The sequence below is a fragment of the Gigantopelta aegis genome, chromosome 4 (assembly GCF_016097555.1).
Source record: "Gigantopelta aegis isolate Gae_Host chromosome 4, Gae_host_genome, whole genome shotgun sequence".
NCBI lineage: Eukaryota > Metazoa > Mollusca > Gastropoda > Neomphalida > Peltospiridae > Gigantopelta > Gigantopelta aegis.
Genome location: NC_054702.1, coordinates 33,564,230 through 33,579,643, shown reverse-complemented (window position 1 = coordinate 33,579,643; position 15,414 = coordinate 33,564,230). Strand labels below are relative to the sequence as shown.

Here is a 15,414-nt window from a genome sequence, read left to right as displayed (position 1 = left end):
CACAGTCTCTGATTAAAATCGGGGGTTGTTCCCATAATAAATTGAGGATTGATGGTAATACTGTACTATTATGATGTCTGCTAACTCCAAACAAGGAACATTTCGTTTTCAAAATCTAGATTAGCAATATTTCTAGTCCATTAAAAACTGAAAAGCAACTACTATTTAAGGTATTCAAATTAGTGTGTAGATACAGTGTTTCTGCCAGATATAAATTTTTGGGCATGGCGCTATGCCCTTGAATGCAACCACAGTCAACAGGGGGTATAGGGGGCCTCCCCCAAAAAGAAAATGGGTTAAATAAGGTCAGGGTTAAGAAAATCATACAATGTAATGTAATTCATTTTGAAAACAATTTCACAAATAAATAGCTTTTTTGCAATTAAAAGAATGGGCTTCAAAGTAAAGGAGCCATGTTCTGTACTCAGATTAAATTTACGAGGTATGTACACATGCCTAATCAAATTCACATTCCTCCAAAACAAATGTCTGGGATATTGCTACAATTCATTGTTTTCTTCATTTGCAGGCTGAACATTGATGGCTTGCTTGTTTACTTTCCGTATGAATACATTTATCCAGAACAGTACTTGTACATGTTGGAGCTCAAAAGGTCAATTGATGCCAAGGTAAGTTAATGAAGCTGGCCTCGGTTTACAGTTTGACTGTGATTATTTCATGTTGGAGCTCAAAAGGTCAATTGATGCCAAGGTAATTTAATGAAGCTGGCCTCGGTTTACAGTTTGACTGTGATTATTTCATGGCAGACAGCTATGAAGTGGCAACTATTTGACTGAAATGACAGGGGAGAGCATGTAGTTTGTAAACATGTGTAACTTGTTGACATTGAAGACTTGTTTGTGGTAATTCCGGCCCATGCAAAAGTAGTGCTTTTTGTGTAAAGTGGATGTACTCTGGCCAAGTTTAGAGGGTGTGTTTGTTTAAACCAGTATGCTGGGAGAAAGAGCTGGACAACAGGGGTTGTCCTTTTCAGGGTATGTGTCCCCCAGGCAGGCAAAGGTACACAAAAAAATCCACGGGCCTGCTGATATTAATAAAAATGTTACAGCCACTAAGGCTATATAGAAAAAAATATATAGCGAAATTAATTGTGGTCTGTGGCCAGCTGTTGAAGTGGATTTAAAGACTGACATAAAACAAGAGGTCGGTCTGGTATCGATCCTTGTTGGTTGCCCATTGGGCTATTTCTCATTGCAGCCAGTGCACCATTTGATACTTCTGGTATTTAGTCTTAGAGAGGAAACCTGCTACATTTTTTCATTAGTAGCGAGGGATTTTTTATATGCACCGTCCCACAGACAGAATAACACATACCATGGCCTTTTATATAACAGTCATAGTGCACTGGCTGGTGGGCCCACTGACAGGGATTGATCCTAGACTGACCATGCATCAGCCAAGTGCTTTACCGTGAAGCTACATCCTGCCCCTCCAAACAAATACATTTTCAGTTATAAGTGATCATCCAAACACCACTACTACCAAGTAGTTTGTGACACTTAAAAAAAAAGATCTCCGCCAAATATTTTGTAAAATCGGCTTCAGATGGGTTTTACTGATGTCCCAGCTCCCCCATTTCCAATAAATATTGAAATATTTTACATTAACATAATAACAAATAATATAGTCAAGCAGCTTAAATCTAATGAAAACAACATATTTATGTGTGTAAATGTGTGTTTCTGCTTAGTTTGTAAATTCTTGTCTTTTTGTACTGTGCAGGGCCATTGTGCACTGGAAATGCCTTCAGGAACTGGCAAGACAATATCACTGTTGTCTCTTATCATGGCATATATGAGAGTAGGTATTTTTTGATTGGCAGTTCTTAGAGCATTCATTTATCTGTTTCCTGGCTTTTTACATGACCTTCAGTGTGATAATCCACTTAACTTCTTTATTTTGAATATAAAGGTTTGACATCAAGATTATTCACCTTTAAAAGTCCTTGAATTTTTTCGGTGGTGCTTTAATTTTATTGATGTTAAAGAAACCTTAAATTTATAAAATAAAATAAAATAATAGTGTTTTTAATTTAACACATTTCAGAAAATGTGTTACTTGTTTGTGGATTTTTTTAATAATGTTTCAACTATAAAATATACATTCTATTGAATATCGGATTTTAAATAGCTTTTCTTATATTTTTATTTTTTCTTCTTCATTTAAACAAGTAATACTGAACGTTTAAATTTCTGCTAATTACATTCATTGACAACTTCTTGGCAATAATTTAATTTTTCCAGGCATACCCACTTCATATTACTAAACTGATATATTGCTCACGGACTGTTCCAGAACTTGAAAAGGTATGACTTGCTATTTATATTATTTCAACAAACTGGCTTCATTTATGTGTCAGAAGTGGGACGTACATGTAGCCCAGTGGTAAAACTTTCGCTTGATGTGCGGTCAGTCTGGGATTGATCCCCGTCGATGGGCCCTTTGGGCTATTTCTCATTCCAGCCAGTGCACCACGACTGGTATATCAAAGGGCGTGGTATGTACTACCCTGTCTGTGGGATGGTGCATATAAAAGATCCCTTGCCGCTAATCAAAAAGAGTAGCCCATGAAGTGTTGACAACGGGTTTCCTCTCTCAGTATCTGTGTGGTCCTTAACCATATGTCCGACGCCATATAACCATAAATAAAATGAGTTGATTGCGTCGTTAAATAAAACATTTCCTTTTTTCATTTATATGTCACCAGTGAAGATGAATTAAAAATTATGTCATCAGTGGAGGTAATGCATGTCTTCATTTCCAGTGTTGGTGACATCAGTGTTTTGCCTTTAGTATAGTTTCTTAGAAACTATAACACCATTAGTGGGCCCACTGGGCTATTTCTCATTCCAGCCAGTGCACCACGACTGGTATATCAAAGTCCATGGTATATGCAATCCTGTCTGTGGGATGGTACATATAAAAGATCCCTTGCTGCTAATGGGAAAATGTAGCAGGTTTTCTCCCTAAGTCTATATGTCAGAATTAACAAATGTTTGACATCCAATAGCTGATGATTAATAAATCAATGTGCTCTAGTGGTGTTATTAAACAAAACAAACTAACCTTTTTTTAGAAACTATAAACCTAGGTCAACTAAGAATAATAGGGTTCTAACTGACAATTTTGCCAAAATTGAGTTATAAATGCATTGTATTATGAGATTTAAACAACATGGTTCTATCATTTTTCCAAGTAACTATAACACTGAATGAGTGAGGTATTAATTGCCTACTGTGTAATCAGAATTACAGTGGCCTAGTGGACAATCCATTGTCCATAATGCTAATAGATACTGGGTTTGCACCCAGGTACAGCCTCACGTGAACCCAGAATGAGTTTTAATGTCTCAGTGCGGGAGGTGGCAGACTACTACATCAACTTCTCTCTCACGTTTACTAACAAATAACCACTATCCCCTGTCCTGGACAAACGGCCCAATTAGCTGTTTGCCCAGGACAGCACTGAAGATTTTAAGATACAGATAATACTCCCTTAGATTGATGCTTAACAGATGTGTGATTTTTTCATGACTTGCTTTCATCACTAAAGAGTTCCATTCTCCATTCAGGTTGTTGAAGAGTTACGCTACCTGGTGAATTACTATGAAAAAGAGACAGGAGAATATCCAAACATCTTGGGATTGGCTCTGAGCTCTCGGAAGAACTTATGTATCAACCCTCAGGTAGTTAAGAGTTGATTAACACACTTAATTAATGAGACCTTTACTGCATATATCAAGGATTGATCAATACTCGATTGTACATTTTGTTTGTGGGAATATAAAATTTATTCCAACACCTTGGAGGTGTACTTTTTTCTACGCTTTGTCAAAAGTTTTAAATTTAAATAATAAATAGAGATACCAGAGATTAAAAAGAAAATTCCAACTTTTAGGATCCTATGTAACTCTTTGAGAATAAGTTAATAATTTAAGAGTAAAGAAGTATGGCTCTTCCACTGGGAAAACCTATTGAATAATGTTCTGTTGTTGCAAATATATGTAGGGAAATATTCAAGTTAATTATACTGTAATAAAATTATGAAAATGGCATAATTTGTGAAATTATAAAACGCATAATTTGTAAAATTATTAAAATTGCATAATTTATAAAATTATGAATTTAATCTGTTTGAATATTTTCATTGAAAATACAGGGCTAGCTCTGGCTGTGATCCGAAAATTTCACCAAATTATATCAAAAATACAAAACCTAAAGCTACTTCCCAACAAAATATCAATTATCACACACTTTTTTTTTCACTGAATTAAAATAAAATTCTCCAATTGTTCTTAAAATTTGCAACTGCCAAATTTGGCGAGTGGCAGAGCTAGCCCTGAAATAGTTTAAAACTTACAAATCTGCCAGTGCCGTTAGTTTGTGTTGTTTATTTGTTGATTCAGGTAACACAGGATCATGAAGGAAGGACAATTGACGGACGATGTCATGAACTAACAGTGTCGTTTGTAAGACAGAGACATAAGACTGATCCTTCCATACCCATCTGCAGATTCTATGAGGTATTTGTGTATGTGAAAATACAAATTATATAAATTAATAATTAGATTTTGTTTTACAATGTGTTTGTGATAGTTTATTATCAGATGTAAGTGGGTGTGGTGTGTTGATATATATCGCATAAAAATTAGCAAAAATTTGAAAATTAGAAACCAAAAATGTATAAGAATAAATAGACTATTGAACTACCTAAAGTAATAGTTGAAATGTTTATTTCCTTATGAAGCAAAGTTAATCGAGTTCTATAACCTCTGGTTGTACAATAGGAATTATTTTACTAATTAATTTGTAGTGTATTAAATAGAACACTCTACAGGTAAATTGGATTAAAAATAAAGTTGTTAATGGGGAGTTTTAGAAAATCAGATACAATATAACCGAATTTAACATGTATTGAGTGTGTTGTTAAAATATTTCTTTCTTTCCTTCAAATGTGGAAATAACCATATGTTAGATATCTGTAGTTTAAAGTGTGCTCTGATATCATTAAACATACATTGCTCTCCTTTCTTTGTAGGATTTTGATGCCCTTGGTCGGGAAATTCCTCTTCCAGCTGGTGTATATGGATTAGTAAGTTACTTGGTTTTTAATCCAAAAGTTTAGAGTGCTATGAAGGGCTGGCAATAGATTACATAGAAGCATACATCTTCAAGCATACCCACCAACTTCCATACTCCCACATGAACGCATACATACTTTTACACACAATTTCTTGTAAGACGTAGATCCTCGGATGCATTTTGGACAATTGTTTGTTGGTTTCCTCCAATTCAAAATCACTGAACTCAGTTCCCAAGATGGTACTTGATTTCAGTCCATTCGGAGTTATAACAAATACCAGAACAATTACAATGTCGGATTTTCCCAAATTAATCATTTTTGCTACGAGAAATTGTAAGAAATGTATAATTTAGCAGCAAAAAAGTTGCTAAAATTGGACACTGCCTTGTGACTAAGGTGAACAGTTTTAAGGATTTGATAATTAGAATGAAATATTCCTCATCTTAAGGTAGAAACATTGCAACATAACATTAAAATTAACAAAGTTAATACTTGTTGGCTAAGAGTTTAGCAATTTTAATCTGAAATATATCAGAAGAAAAATATATAGTCTTATTAAGGTTTTTATTTTAATAATTTCAAGGATGATTTGAAGGATTATGGAACGAAGAAAGGCTGGTGTCCATACTTTCTGGCCAGATATGCTGTACGTATGACTTGTTTTTGTTTTTGCAATATAATGTCTGTTAAACTTAAATGTGTATTTCCGTGCTGGTCCACTAAATAAAGAGAACCAATTATTTCTGGCACCAAATAGTGCTTAATCTGTGCTACTATTTAAATTTGTCGAGTGTTTAACTAAACATAGTTACATTTTATTAACAAAGGAAATGGGGTTTTTTTAATGACGCACTCAACACATTTCATTTACGGTTATATAGTGTCAGACATATGGTTAAGGACCACACAGATATTGAGGGAGGAAACCCACTGTCGCCACTTCATGGGCTACTCTTTTCAATTAGCACCAAGGGATCTTTTATATGCACCATCCCATAGACAGGATAGCACATACCACGGCCCTTGATGTACCAGTCGTGGTACATTGGCTGGAGCGAGAAATAGCCCAATGGGCCCACTGACTGGGATCGATCCCAAACCGACCGCGCATCAAGCAAGCGCTTTACCACTAGGCTACATCTCGCCCCTTTCTTAACAAAGTATTCTACAAAACCCACATAATTCTCTATATTTATGTATATAAAAAAAAACCAAAAATGAATATTTGTTTTTAAGAAACCTCAGCACATTTGAAATTACAGATTTTTAGAGATTTTTAGAGATTGCTACAAAATTTTAAAACATGAAACAGTAGTTGCTAATCAATTTTCAATTGACTAGAAATATCATTAATCAAGATTTTGAAAACAAAATATACCATTATGCTTTAATCCAGATAAGAATGGAATTTTGATTTTGTAGTGTAGGGTTTCCAAAAACAAGTTGAGTTTTGTAAATATATTTTACTATCATTTCTAATGAGCATTTGTTGGTTCATTTGGTTGGCTAAAAACAAGTGTCTTTTTGACAGTTTTTCATACAATATTTACCATACCGCTATTAACATTTTTGTTTTCTAGTATAAACAGTGGTATTGTAACAGAAGGGAAATGGGGAATAATTTTACCAACTGGTGCTGTGTTAAAAACAAAATATTTTTGTTTCATCTTTCAGTTGTCTCATGCAAACATTGTTGTCTACAGTTACTATTATCTCCTTGATCCCAAAATTGCCGAGATGGTTTCAAAAGAGCTATCTAAGACTTCTGTAGTTGTGTTTGATGAAGCTCATAACATAGGTAAGACTTTATGTTGATTTTTGTTGGATTATAAAAAAATAAACTCACTGTAACAGATTTAAACATTTCTTTCCAGTATAGAAAACATGTTCCCAAAAACAGATGACCAACATTCTTGAGTGTTTGAATTTTAAATATTTGAATAAGTCAGGGTTTTTTGCTATTACTTTTATGAGTAACAATAAAATAATAAGCTGTATGAGTAAAAATCTTTGGTGGAGAAGTACGAAAGACAGGTGATATTTAAATAAGCTGTCAAAAGTTGTTTTCTTCTTTTTGTTTTCTTTCTTTCTTTCTTTCTCAATCAACTGCAAGACGTCTTGTGATGTATAGAATAACTAATAAGTCACACAGTATTTCTGTCCTTTGATGAGGATTTACAGCAATAAATCACAAGTGATGGATAATGTATTCTTAGTAGTAATTTATATGTATTACCTTTCATCACACACACAGGTTATTTTGGTGTTTTGCTTTCAGATAATGTGTGTATAGAATCGATGAGTGTGAAGATGACCAGAAAGACACTGGACAAGTGCAGTCAGAATATTGACCGCTTAGATAAACACATTCAGAGGTACTCTTTATATCCATCCATCCATCCATCCATCCATCCAATCTTTCCAATGAGCTAATTGTTTTTACACCTGCTATATTATAAGCTCTGTCTTTACTGTGTTTATGTGTGAGTTATGGTTTGTAAAATGTCATTTGCTGGGCATTATTATTATTTATTACTATTTCATTTCTTTCAGAATCAAGGAGCATGATGCTGAGCAGTTAAAGGAAGAGTATCATCGGCTGGTGGAAGGTTTGAGAGATGCTAACGTTGCCAGGGAAACTGATGTGGTGCTAGCAAACCCAGGTGATTCACTCATGAAGATCTGGCCAAATATATATATATATATATATATACACAGTCAAACTTGTATATAACAACCACCCATTGACCAACAGAAAGTGGCCGTTATGTACAGGTGGCCTTTATATAGAGGTCCCAAAATATTCCATCGAGACGTTAACATATTTCACTATAAAATCTCATTATTAAATGTTGTAATAGTTTGATTTCCTTTGTTAATTCTAATACCCTCAAGAAAAGAAAAACAACACAAAATAATAAAAGTACATATAATTGTATTTATGAAAACAAAATTTAGTACGTTTGCCTCCATATCATTTAATATAACAAAATAAGCACTTTCACATTAATATAATTTACCAATAATAATAAATTAAGCACTGTCACATTAAATATTGGGGGTTTGACGTAGCCCAGTGGTAAAGCACTCGCTCGATGCGCGGTCAGTCTGGGATCGATCCCCGTCTGTGGGCTCCTTGGGCTATATCTCGTTCCAGGCAGTGCACCACGATTGGTATATCAAAGGCCGTGGTATGTACTACCCTGTCTGTGGGATGGTGCATATAAAAGATCCCTTGCTGCTAATCGAAAAGAGTAGCCCATGAAGTGGCGACAGTAGGTTTCCTCTCTCAATATCTGTGTCTGATGCCATATAACTGTAAATAAAATGTGTCGAGTGCGTCGTTAAATCAAACATTTATTTTTATTTTTATTAATATTTCTCAAATGTTCAGGTGTTACAGCAAGCAACATGCATAGAGGCCACACATTCTTCAGTACCCATAGCAGCATCAAGTATTGAAAATTTCCCATGAAACAGTGCAAATTCCTCGTAGTCAATTTCTTGTAGAAGACCTGAAGCAGGTTTACTCTAGTTAATGACTGCCTGGTCGCATGTTTTCAGGTTATCGTCATTGTTGACTAACTGATCAAAAGAGCAACCAAAAAGTTCCTTTGACTTCACTAAGATGGAAAGAGGCACAGAATCGTCATCGGCATCGTCGCTGTCATTGCCATTGACGTCTTCCGTGGCTTCGGGGCAAATATCTTTCAAAGCACTTTTTGATCGTACTGGTTTCAACATCCTTCCATGCATTGCTAATCCAGTAAATCACCTGTAGGACATTGATATCTTTTAACAGTTGGGATCCACACTTGCTTTTATCTTTCTCTATTGCTGAAATCACGTGCTGCAGTTGTTTCTTGCGGTACTTCAGTTTCAGTGTCTGGATGATACCCTGATCCATGGGTTGGGACTTGCAAGTTGTATTTGGCAGCAAGAAAGCAAGTTTCACATTGTCAAGTTGGATCTTCGGGTGTGATGGAGCGTTATCAACAAATAGCAACACTTTCCTGCCTTGATGTTTCATGTTTCAGTTTATATTTTTTAAACCACCATTCAAACAATGTGCTGTTCATCCAAGCTTTCTTATTGCTCTTGTAAATCACTGGCAATGCTTCATGTGTTATGTTTTTGAAACATCTTGGTTTCTTACATTTTCCAAGTACAAGGGCTGGTAACATTTCTCCTGTCATGCTCACACACAGTGCCACTGTCAGTCTGTCCTTGGATCGTTTGCAGCCAGCATTGGGATTATGTTGCGAACCGCAAACAAAACAATTTTGGTAAACAAAGGTCGCAATTTACCAAAGCATGCCAGCTTAATTAATTCATTAATGTTTGCTTGCACAAACTGCTTGTGAACAACAATCATGCCCAGTTGACAGTAGGGACTACTCAGGCACCTTGGTTATAATTGCCTTTGATAATACTGCAACAATCAGATACTCTAATACATTCTGCTTTCATAGGCCAATGAGAAGTCACTTTGGGATTTACTGGGAACTAAATAGCTGTACGATCATATATGGTGAGAAGAATTTGAAATGTTTAAATATTTGTTGGAGATAATAATTTGGCCGCTAATGTAGGTTCAGACCTTATTTTTGCTGAAAAGTAATGGCTGGTGGCCGTATTGGACAGGTGGCCATTCTATAGAGGTCAAATAAAGAAAGAAATGTGTTGGGGACGTTTCAGGGTGGCTATTATGGGCAGGTGGCTGTTATACAAAGGTGCCTGTTAGACCAAGTTCGACTGGGTATGATAGGTGTCTGTGGATTTTTGTTTGGACTAGTTTAAAAAAATACTATTACAAAGAAGCTAAAGACTTGTTACCATGAAGTCTAAAAGAAATATGATTTAGTGTACGTTGCATACTTGTTACATGCTGCTTTACCACTGAAGACTTGAAAATGAATCTGGTGTTGAACAAATTTAGCATAGTGATTGCTTTTATCCTTTTGGGTTCTGCCTATGAAGTATAGATTTCCAATTTTCAATTAATTGGGTGCTTGCTCGAGATATGATGGTGAATAGATCCATTTAAAGATTTCCTGTTCTAACCAGTGTTCCATGTCTGGTATCTGGTATCTTGTCTGCGAGAAAGTGTGAAGAATAAAATTTAAATTTAAATATATTTTGCAATGTAGATCTGTTATCCCGTGTGAGATTGTTTTGGTTTTACCCCTGAAACATGTTATTTTAATAGTATCTTATTGTTTTTAATGTTAAGATAAGGTTTTATAATGGTGTGTGATTATTAATTAATAAACAACTTCTGTTATTTTGCAGTTGTTCCAGATGAAATTTTGCAGGGTAAGTTCATTTTTCTTGTTGAATCAATAATTTGTTTTATACAGAAATGAAGAAAACTTTTAAGTGTTTTCTCTTTTATTAATATTTATCCTGACCTCTGAGGGTAAGCTCACCCAACCTCCCCGCTTCCGTCGATACCTGGGTGCCACTCGGGTGAAAGAAGGAAGTTGAGGTCACATGACCGGAACTAGGAAGGTGTACATGGGAAGATTTTGTAGCCATTCGGCTGTTGAATGTTCAGACCGTAAAGTGGATAAGGGGGGAAATGCACACGGTCAGAGATGAGGATAAGTATTAATAAAAGAGAAAGTTTTCTTCATAAAAGTAAGCTTTCAGATAGAGTGATTCATTGTTTGTATGTCAAAGAAAGTGGGCTGTGTGCTGTCCTTTATATGTAAAACACAATGACAAATTAAATATAGTGACAAATATATTTGCCCACCAATATTTTACTCATTTAACAATTCACTATGCCATAAAAAAAATTATTTAATTCAAAATATGTTTTTGTAAAACAGTATTCAATAAATGAAGTGGACTTGCAAATAGCCAATATTTTTTTCTTTTTAAGCCTTTCGGCTTACAATTATAAATGCTTGTATTTTTTTATGTTTTACCTGTGAAGTAAAACAAATACATGTCATCTTTATTCTTATTTTACAGAGGCTGTACCAGGCAACATTCGAACAGCAGAACATTTTCTAGGTTTTATGAAACGTTTCGTAGAATATCTGAAAACCCGTCTACGGGTGCACCATATGGTGTCAGAAAGTCCTCCATCATTTCTTAAGGACTGCTTCCAGAAAGTCTGCATAGAGCGCAAACCTCTCAGGTCTGTATCTTTGTCACATTACTCTAAAAGAACACTGTTTTATGATAGTGTTGTTGTTTTTTATTAGCATATGCTAATCTTTCACATGGTCCTAAAAAAAAAAAAAAGTAAAAAATGCACTGCTAAAATATGGAGTATTGATGCTATACTTGCTCAAACTTAAAAATACATATAAAGTATTTAAATGTAATACAAGGAAATTCTGTTTCTACGTCAATAGTGAAATGGCATACAGGTTTTTTTAAACCATTTTTATTCAGATAATGGTAATTTTTTACAGAATGACTGTACACACCTATGCGTGAACGGTTTTGCACTGACATTCTACATCATTCATATAATGCAGTTTTGTAATTCCTACTTGCATGAACATGAAAAATGATCATGTTCAAATCTTAAATGAACAAAAAAAAAGTAAAATAATTTTCATCCTCTGCTTTAGCTTCATGGTAATTAATATAAGCTTTTTATTCTCTATTCTAGGGCTAGTCATAATAAATTTGTTTTGTTGACATAGAACCTTTTTAATTTTGGTTTTCACTATGATATCATGGAGTAAAATTTCACATTCCTTTTCAGATTCTGTGCTGAGCGTCTAAGGTCACTACTGAGAACTCTTCAACTCACAGACATTCAGGATATGTCGGCGCTTACTCTGGTTTCAAACTTTGCCACTTTAGTCAGTACATATGCAAAAGGTGATTACTTGTTTCCTCAGACTAGCAGGATTTTGAGAATTCTTCTTTCATGCAAAATAAAAAAAATTATTTCCTTAAATTGTGTATAAAAACTATTGGTAGTAACAGCAAAAGCATGTTAATAGTGTTTAATAATAGGGAAAATATGCACTAGGATTTAATTTTGTAACCTCAGAACTTAACGCAAGCAATCAGTGTCCTTTCCTAACCATAAACTAATATGATGTACGTTAAAAATATACAATATTATATAATTTTATTTGTGAGTTAACATTTAAGATTATCTAGTCCTATTTAAAAATATACATCGATGTTTTTGTTATTAATAAAGTTATCTCTCCCCCCCCCCCAACCCTAAAAAATTGATCCAAAAGTGAAAACTTGTGAATAATAAATCTAATAGTGAAACATTATATAATTTTATTTGTGAGTTAATATTTAAGATTATCTAATCCTATTTAAAAATACACATAGATGTTTCTCTTATTAATAAATTCCCCCCCCCCCCCCCCCCAAAAAAAAATTGATCCAAAAGTGAAAACTTATGAATAATGAATCTAATAGCGAAATATTAATGTAGTCCTAAACACAAAGGTTTACACAGACACTGTTACCATTATCAGCAGTAAAGTTCGACATCTGCAAATAAAGCCTGGACTAGAGGAGTTTTATCTCTCTTTTTTTAAGGATTTGTTCTCATCATCGAGCCATTTGATGACCGCACACCAACCATCAGCAACCCAATACTGTACCTCAGTTGTATGGATGCCTCTATTGCCATAAAACCAGTGTTTGACAGGTTTCAGACTGTTGTTATAACATCAGGAGTAAGTTTTGGTTTTATTGAAGTTTAATTATAAAATTTAATATTTTGTCTTTTTATTTTCAGTTTCACTGTTAACCCTAAACGTATATCATAAAATTATATTTGCATGTATCCATATTCATTATTACAGTTGTAATTTATTATATGTATCCATATTATTCTCGTATATACAGTGTTTATCTATAACATGACTGGCACTTCTTTTTAAAATTTAGTTTTATCATTACTCAGTTTGATTCTTTGTGGATTTTGAGACCAATATTATTAAAAGTAAATCCTAAAAGTGAGCAGTTTTTTACAAAAATATCCCAACATTTGACGATGGATATTTTATTTAGGACTCTTATAGAATTGATTGTATAGGGGGAATGCATTTTTTTTATGTATACCCACCAACCAATTTTTTTTTTTTTTTTAATTTTATGTTTAGAGTATGATAAATGAAATCATGGATTTAAGACTCTTTGAGTCGTAAAAATATTTGCTAGAAATCTTCAGTTTATGTTGCTACCACATGTTGTTACTTATTAGTCAGTTTTCTTTTTCAGACTCTTTCACCTCTGGATATGTACCCCAAAATTCTGGATTTCAGACCGGTCACGATGGCTTCTTTTACCATGACATTGGCAAGGACTTGTCTGTGTCCAATGGTAGGTTAGAACCTTTTGGTTGTAAGTCATACTGTATTATTGGTAGATACTCTTTAAGTATTTTCTTTCTTTCTGTCCATAGGCAGACGTTAATGCTGCTTTTACTGTCAGAAATTGAGTCCTATAAACAATGCAAAGTGGTGATAGTAAAACAGATATTAGTGAATGTTTAAAGTTGTTTTATTAATTTGGCACTGTCGAAAGCAGCATATTTCATTGGATCCATTTGGATCCAATGTTGACAGAGTATTTTAATGTCATTTATTTAGTTCATTATACAATAGTATAATGTTAAAAGTCTTGAACTAAATTGTAATAACTGATGTTTAATTTGAAACGGCAACAGGACATTTGAACGGTTCATTTCCAAAAAGCTAATAGCATGTATGCCATTTTCCAGATTTGGGAGTTCACAGTGAAGATTTACCGATGTTAGTGTAACTCGACAATAAGACAACAAAGTTTCTGTCAAAACACAATCTATAGACAGGACAGAACATACCACAGGTTTTTATGTCACAGTTGTGAGATGGGGGTGAAATTCATTGATTAATCGATGATCCATTGCCCCAATCAGGAAAAGATACTTTTATACTGAAACGCATTTCAAAAACACTACTCTACCGGCCTCGGTGGCGTCGTGGCAGGCCATCGGTCTACAGGCTGGTAGGTACTGGGTTCGGATCCCAGTCGAGGCATGGAATTTTTAATCCAGATACCGACTCCAAACCCTGAGTGAGTGCCCCGCAAGGCTCAATGGGTAGGTGTAAACCACTTGCACCGACCAGTGATCCATAACTGGTTCAACAAAGGCCATGGTTTGTGCTATCCTGCCTGTGGGAAGCGCAAATAAAAGATCCCTTGCTGCCTGTCGTAAAAGAGTAGCTTATGTGGCGACAGCGGGTTTCCTCTAAAAAAATCTGTGTGGTCCTTAACCAGATGTCTGACGCCATATAACCGTAAATAAAATGTGTTGAGTGCGTCGTTAAATAAAACACTTCTTTCTTTTCAAAAACACTATTACTTAAAATAAACTTGTTCCTAAATACATATCATGATGTATATTTGAACTATACTTTTGTTAAAGTGAGACTGGTATTGAGAAGAAAGTTGTGTCTTTATTCATGTCGGTTTATACAAATTATAATATTAAATGATATATCTGAAAGGTGATCTTTTTAAGTCAGATAGTTGCTAAACAGAGATTACTGCTTGACCAGTTTTTAGTGTGTTTAAACATTCCTTGTGTCAGTTGTAACATAGAAATATTTGTTGATATTTTTTTAGATTGTCAGCAAGGGAAATGACCAGGTGGCTATGACTTCCAAGTTTGAAACAAGAGAAGATGTTGGTAGGTAATTGTTAAACTAATTGTGACATGAGTATGAGATTTAGTTTATTATTGACATCATTTACAGTAAATGGTTTCATAAAAATTGTATTTAGTTATTATTGGTAGTAGTATTTTTTATAACAATACTATTGTGGTACACTTGTGTTAGGGGCGGGACATAGCCTAGTGATAAAGAGCTTGCTTGACGCGCAGTCATCTAGGAGGTGTGCTCATTTCTGTAACAAAGATCATGGTATGTACTATCCTGTCTGTAAGATGCTGCATATAAAAGATTTCTTGCTGCTAATCGAAAAGAGTAGCCCATTGTTTGGTGGCAGTGGGCTTCCTCTCTCGTTATATGTGTGGTTCTTAACCATAAGTAGGACGGCATATAACCATAAATTAAAATGTGCTGAGTGCATCATTAAATAAAACATTCCTTCCTTTCTTCATTGAAAGTGTTAACATTGGTTATATAGTGAATACAAACATGATATTGGATTAATATAACCTGTAACCTAAAGTAGACTGTTAATTCCTTATGTAGTTTTATAAAGTACAAACATTTTGATTTACTTGTTTAATGTAAGAAACATTGGGTGATAAGCAGATTGATTGAATATCTGTTCAGTATGTTATGAAAATATGAGTGATGA

At 34.4% G+C, this 15,414-nt stretch overlaps 1 protein-coding gene across 2 annotated transcripts in view; it reads left to right on the top strand.

Moving 5' to 3' along the window:
* The window catches only part of LOC121370426 (general transcription and DNA repair factor IIH helicase subunit XPD-like), a 51,328-nt gene that overhangs the window by 2,850 nt on the left and 33,064 nt on the right, over window positions 1-15,414 (top strand). Inside the window, exons 2-17 of one of the 2 annotated variants that reach the window (XM_041495644.1) lie at window positions 530-629; window positions 1,744-1,821; window positions 2,265-2,327; window positions 3,593-3,706; window positions 4,427-4,543; window positions 5,059-5,112; window positions 5,687-5,749; window positions 6,778-6,901; window positions 7,382-7,478; window positions 7,657-7,766; window positions 10,396-10,419; window positions 11,083-11,251; window positions 11,831-11,949; window positions 12,637-12,776; window positions 13,324-13,425; window positions 14,713-14,776. In XM_041495644.1, the coding sequence (XP_041351578.1) occupies window positions 530-629; window positions 1,744-1,821; window positions 2,265-2,327; window positions 3,593-3,706; window positions 4,427-4,543; window positions 5,059-5,112; window positions 5,687-5,749; window positions 6,778-6,901; window positions 7,382-7,478; window positions 7,657-7,766; window positions 10,396-10,419; window positions 11,083-11,251; window positions 11,831-11,949; window positions 12,637-12,776; window positions 13,324-13,425; window positions 14,713-14,776 (1,538 nt within the window). Of the gene's footprint in view, window positions 1-529; window positions 630-678; window positions 712-1,743; window positions 1,822-2,264; window positions 2,328-3,592; window positions 3,707-4,426; window positions 4,544-5,058; window positions 5,113-5,686; window positions 5,750-6,777; window positions 6,902-7,381; window positions 7,479-7,656; window positions 7,767-10,395; window positions 10,420-11,082; window positions 11,252-11,830; window positions 11,950-12,636; window positions 12,777-13,323; window positions 13,426-14,712; window positions 14,777-15,414 lie in introns of those variants that run through there. The other variant, XM_041495645.1, reaches the window with a different exon arrangement.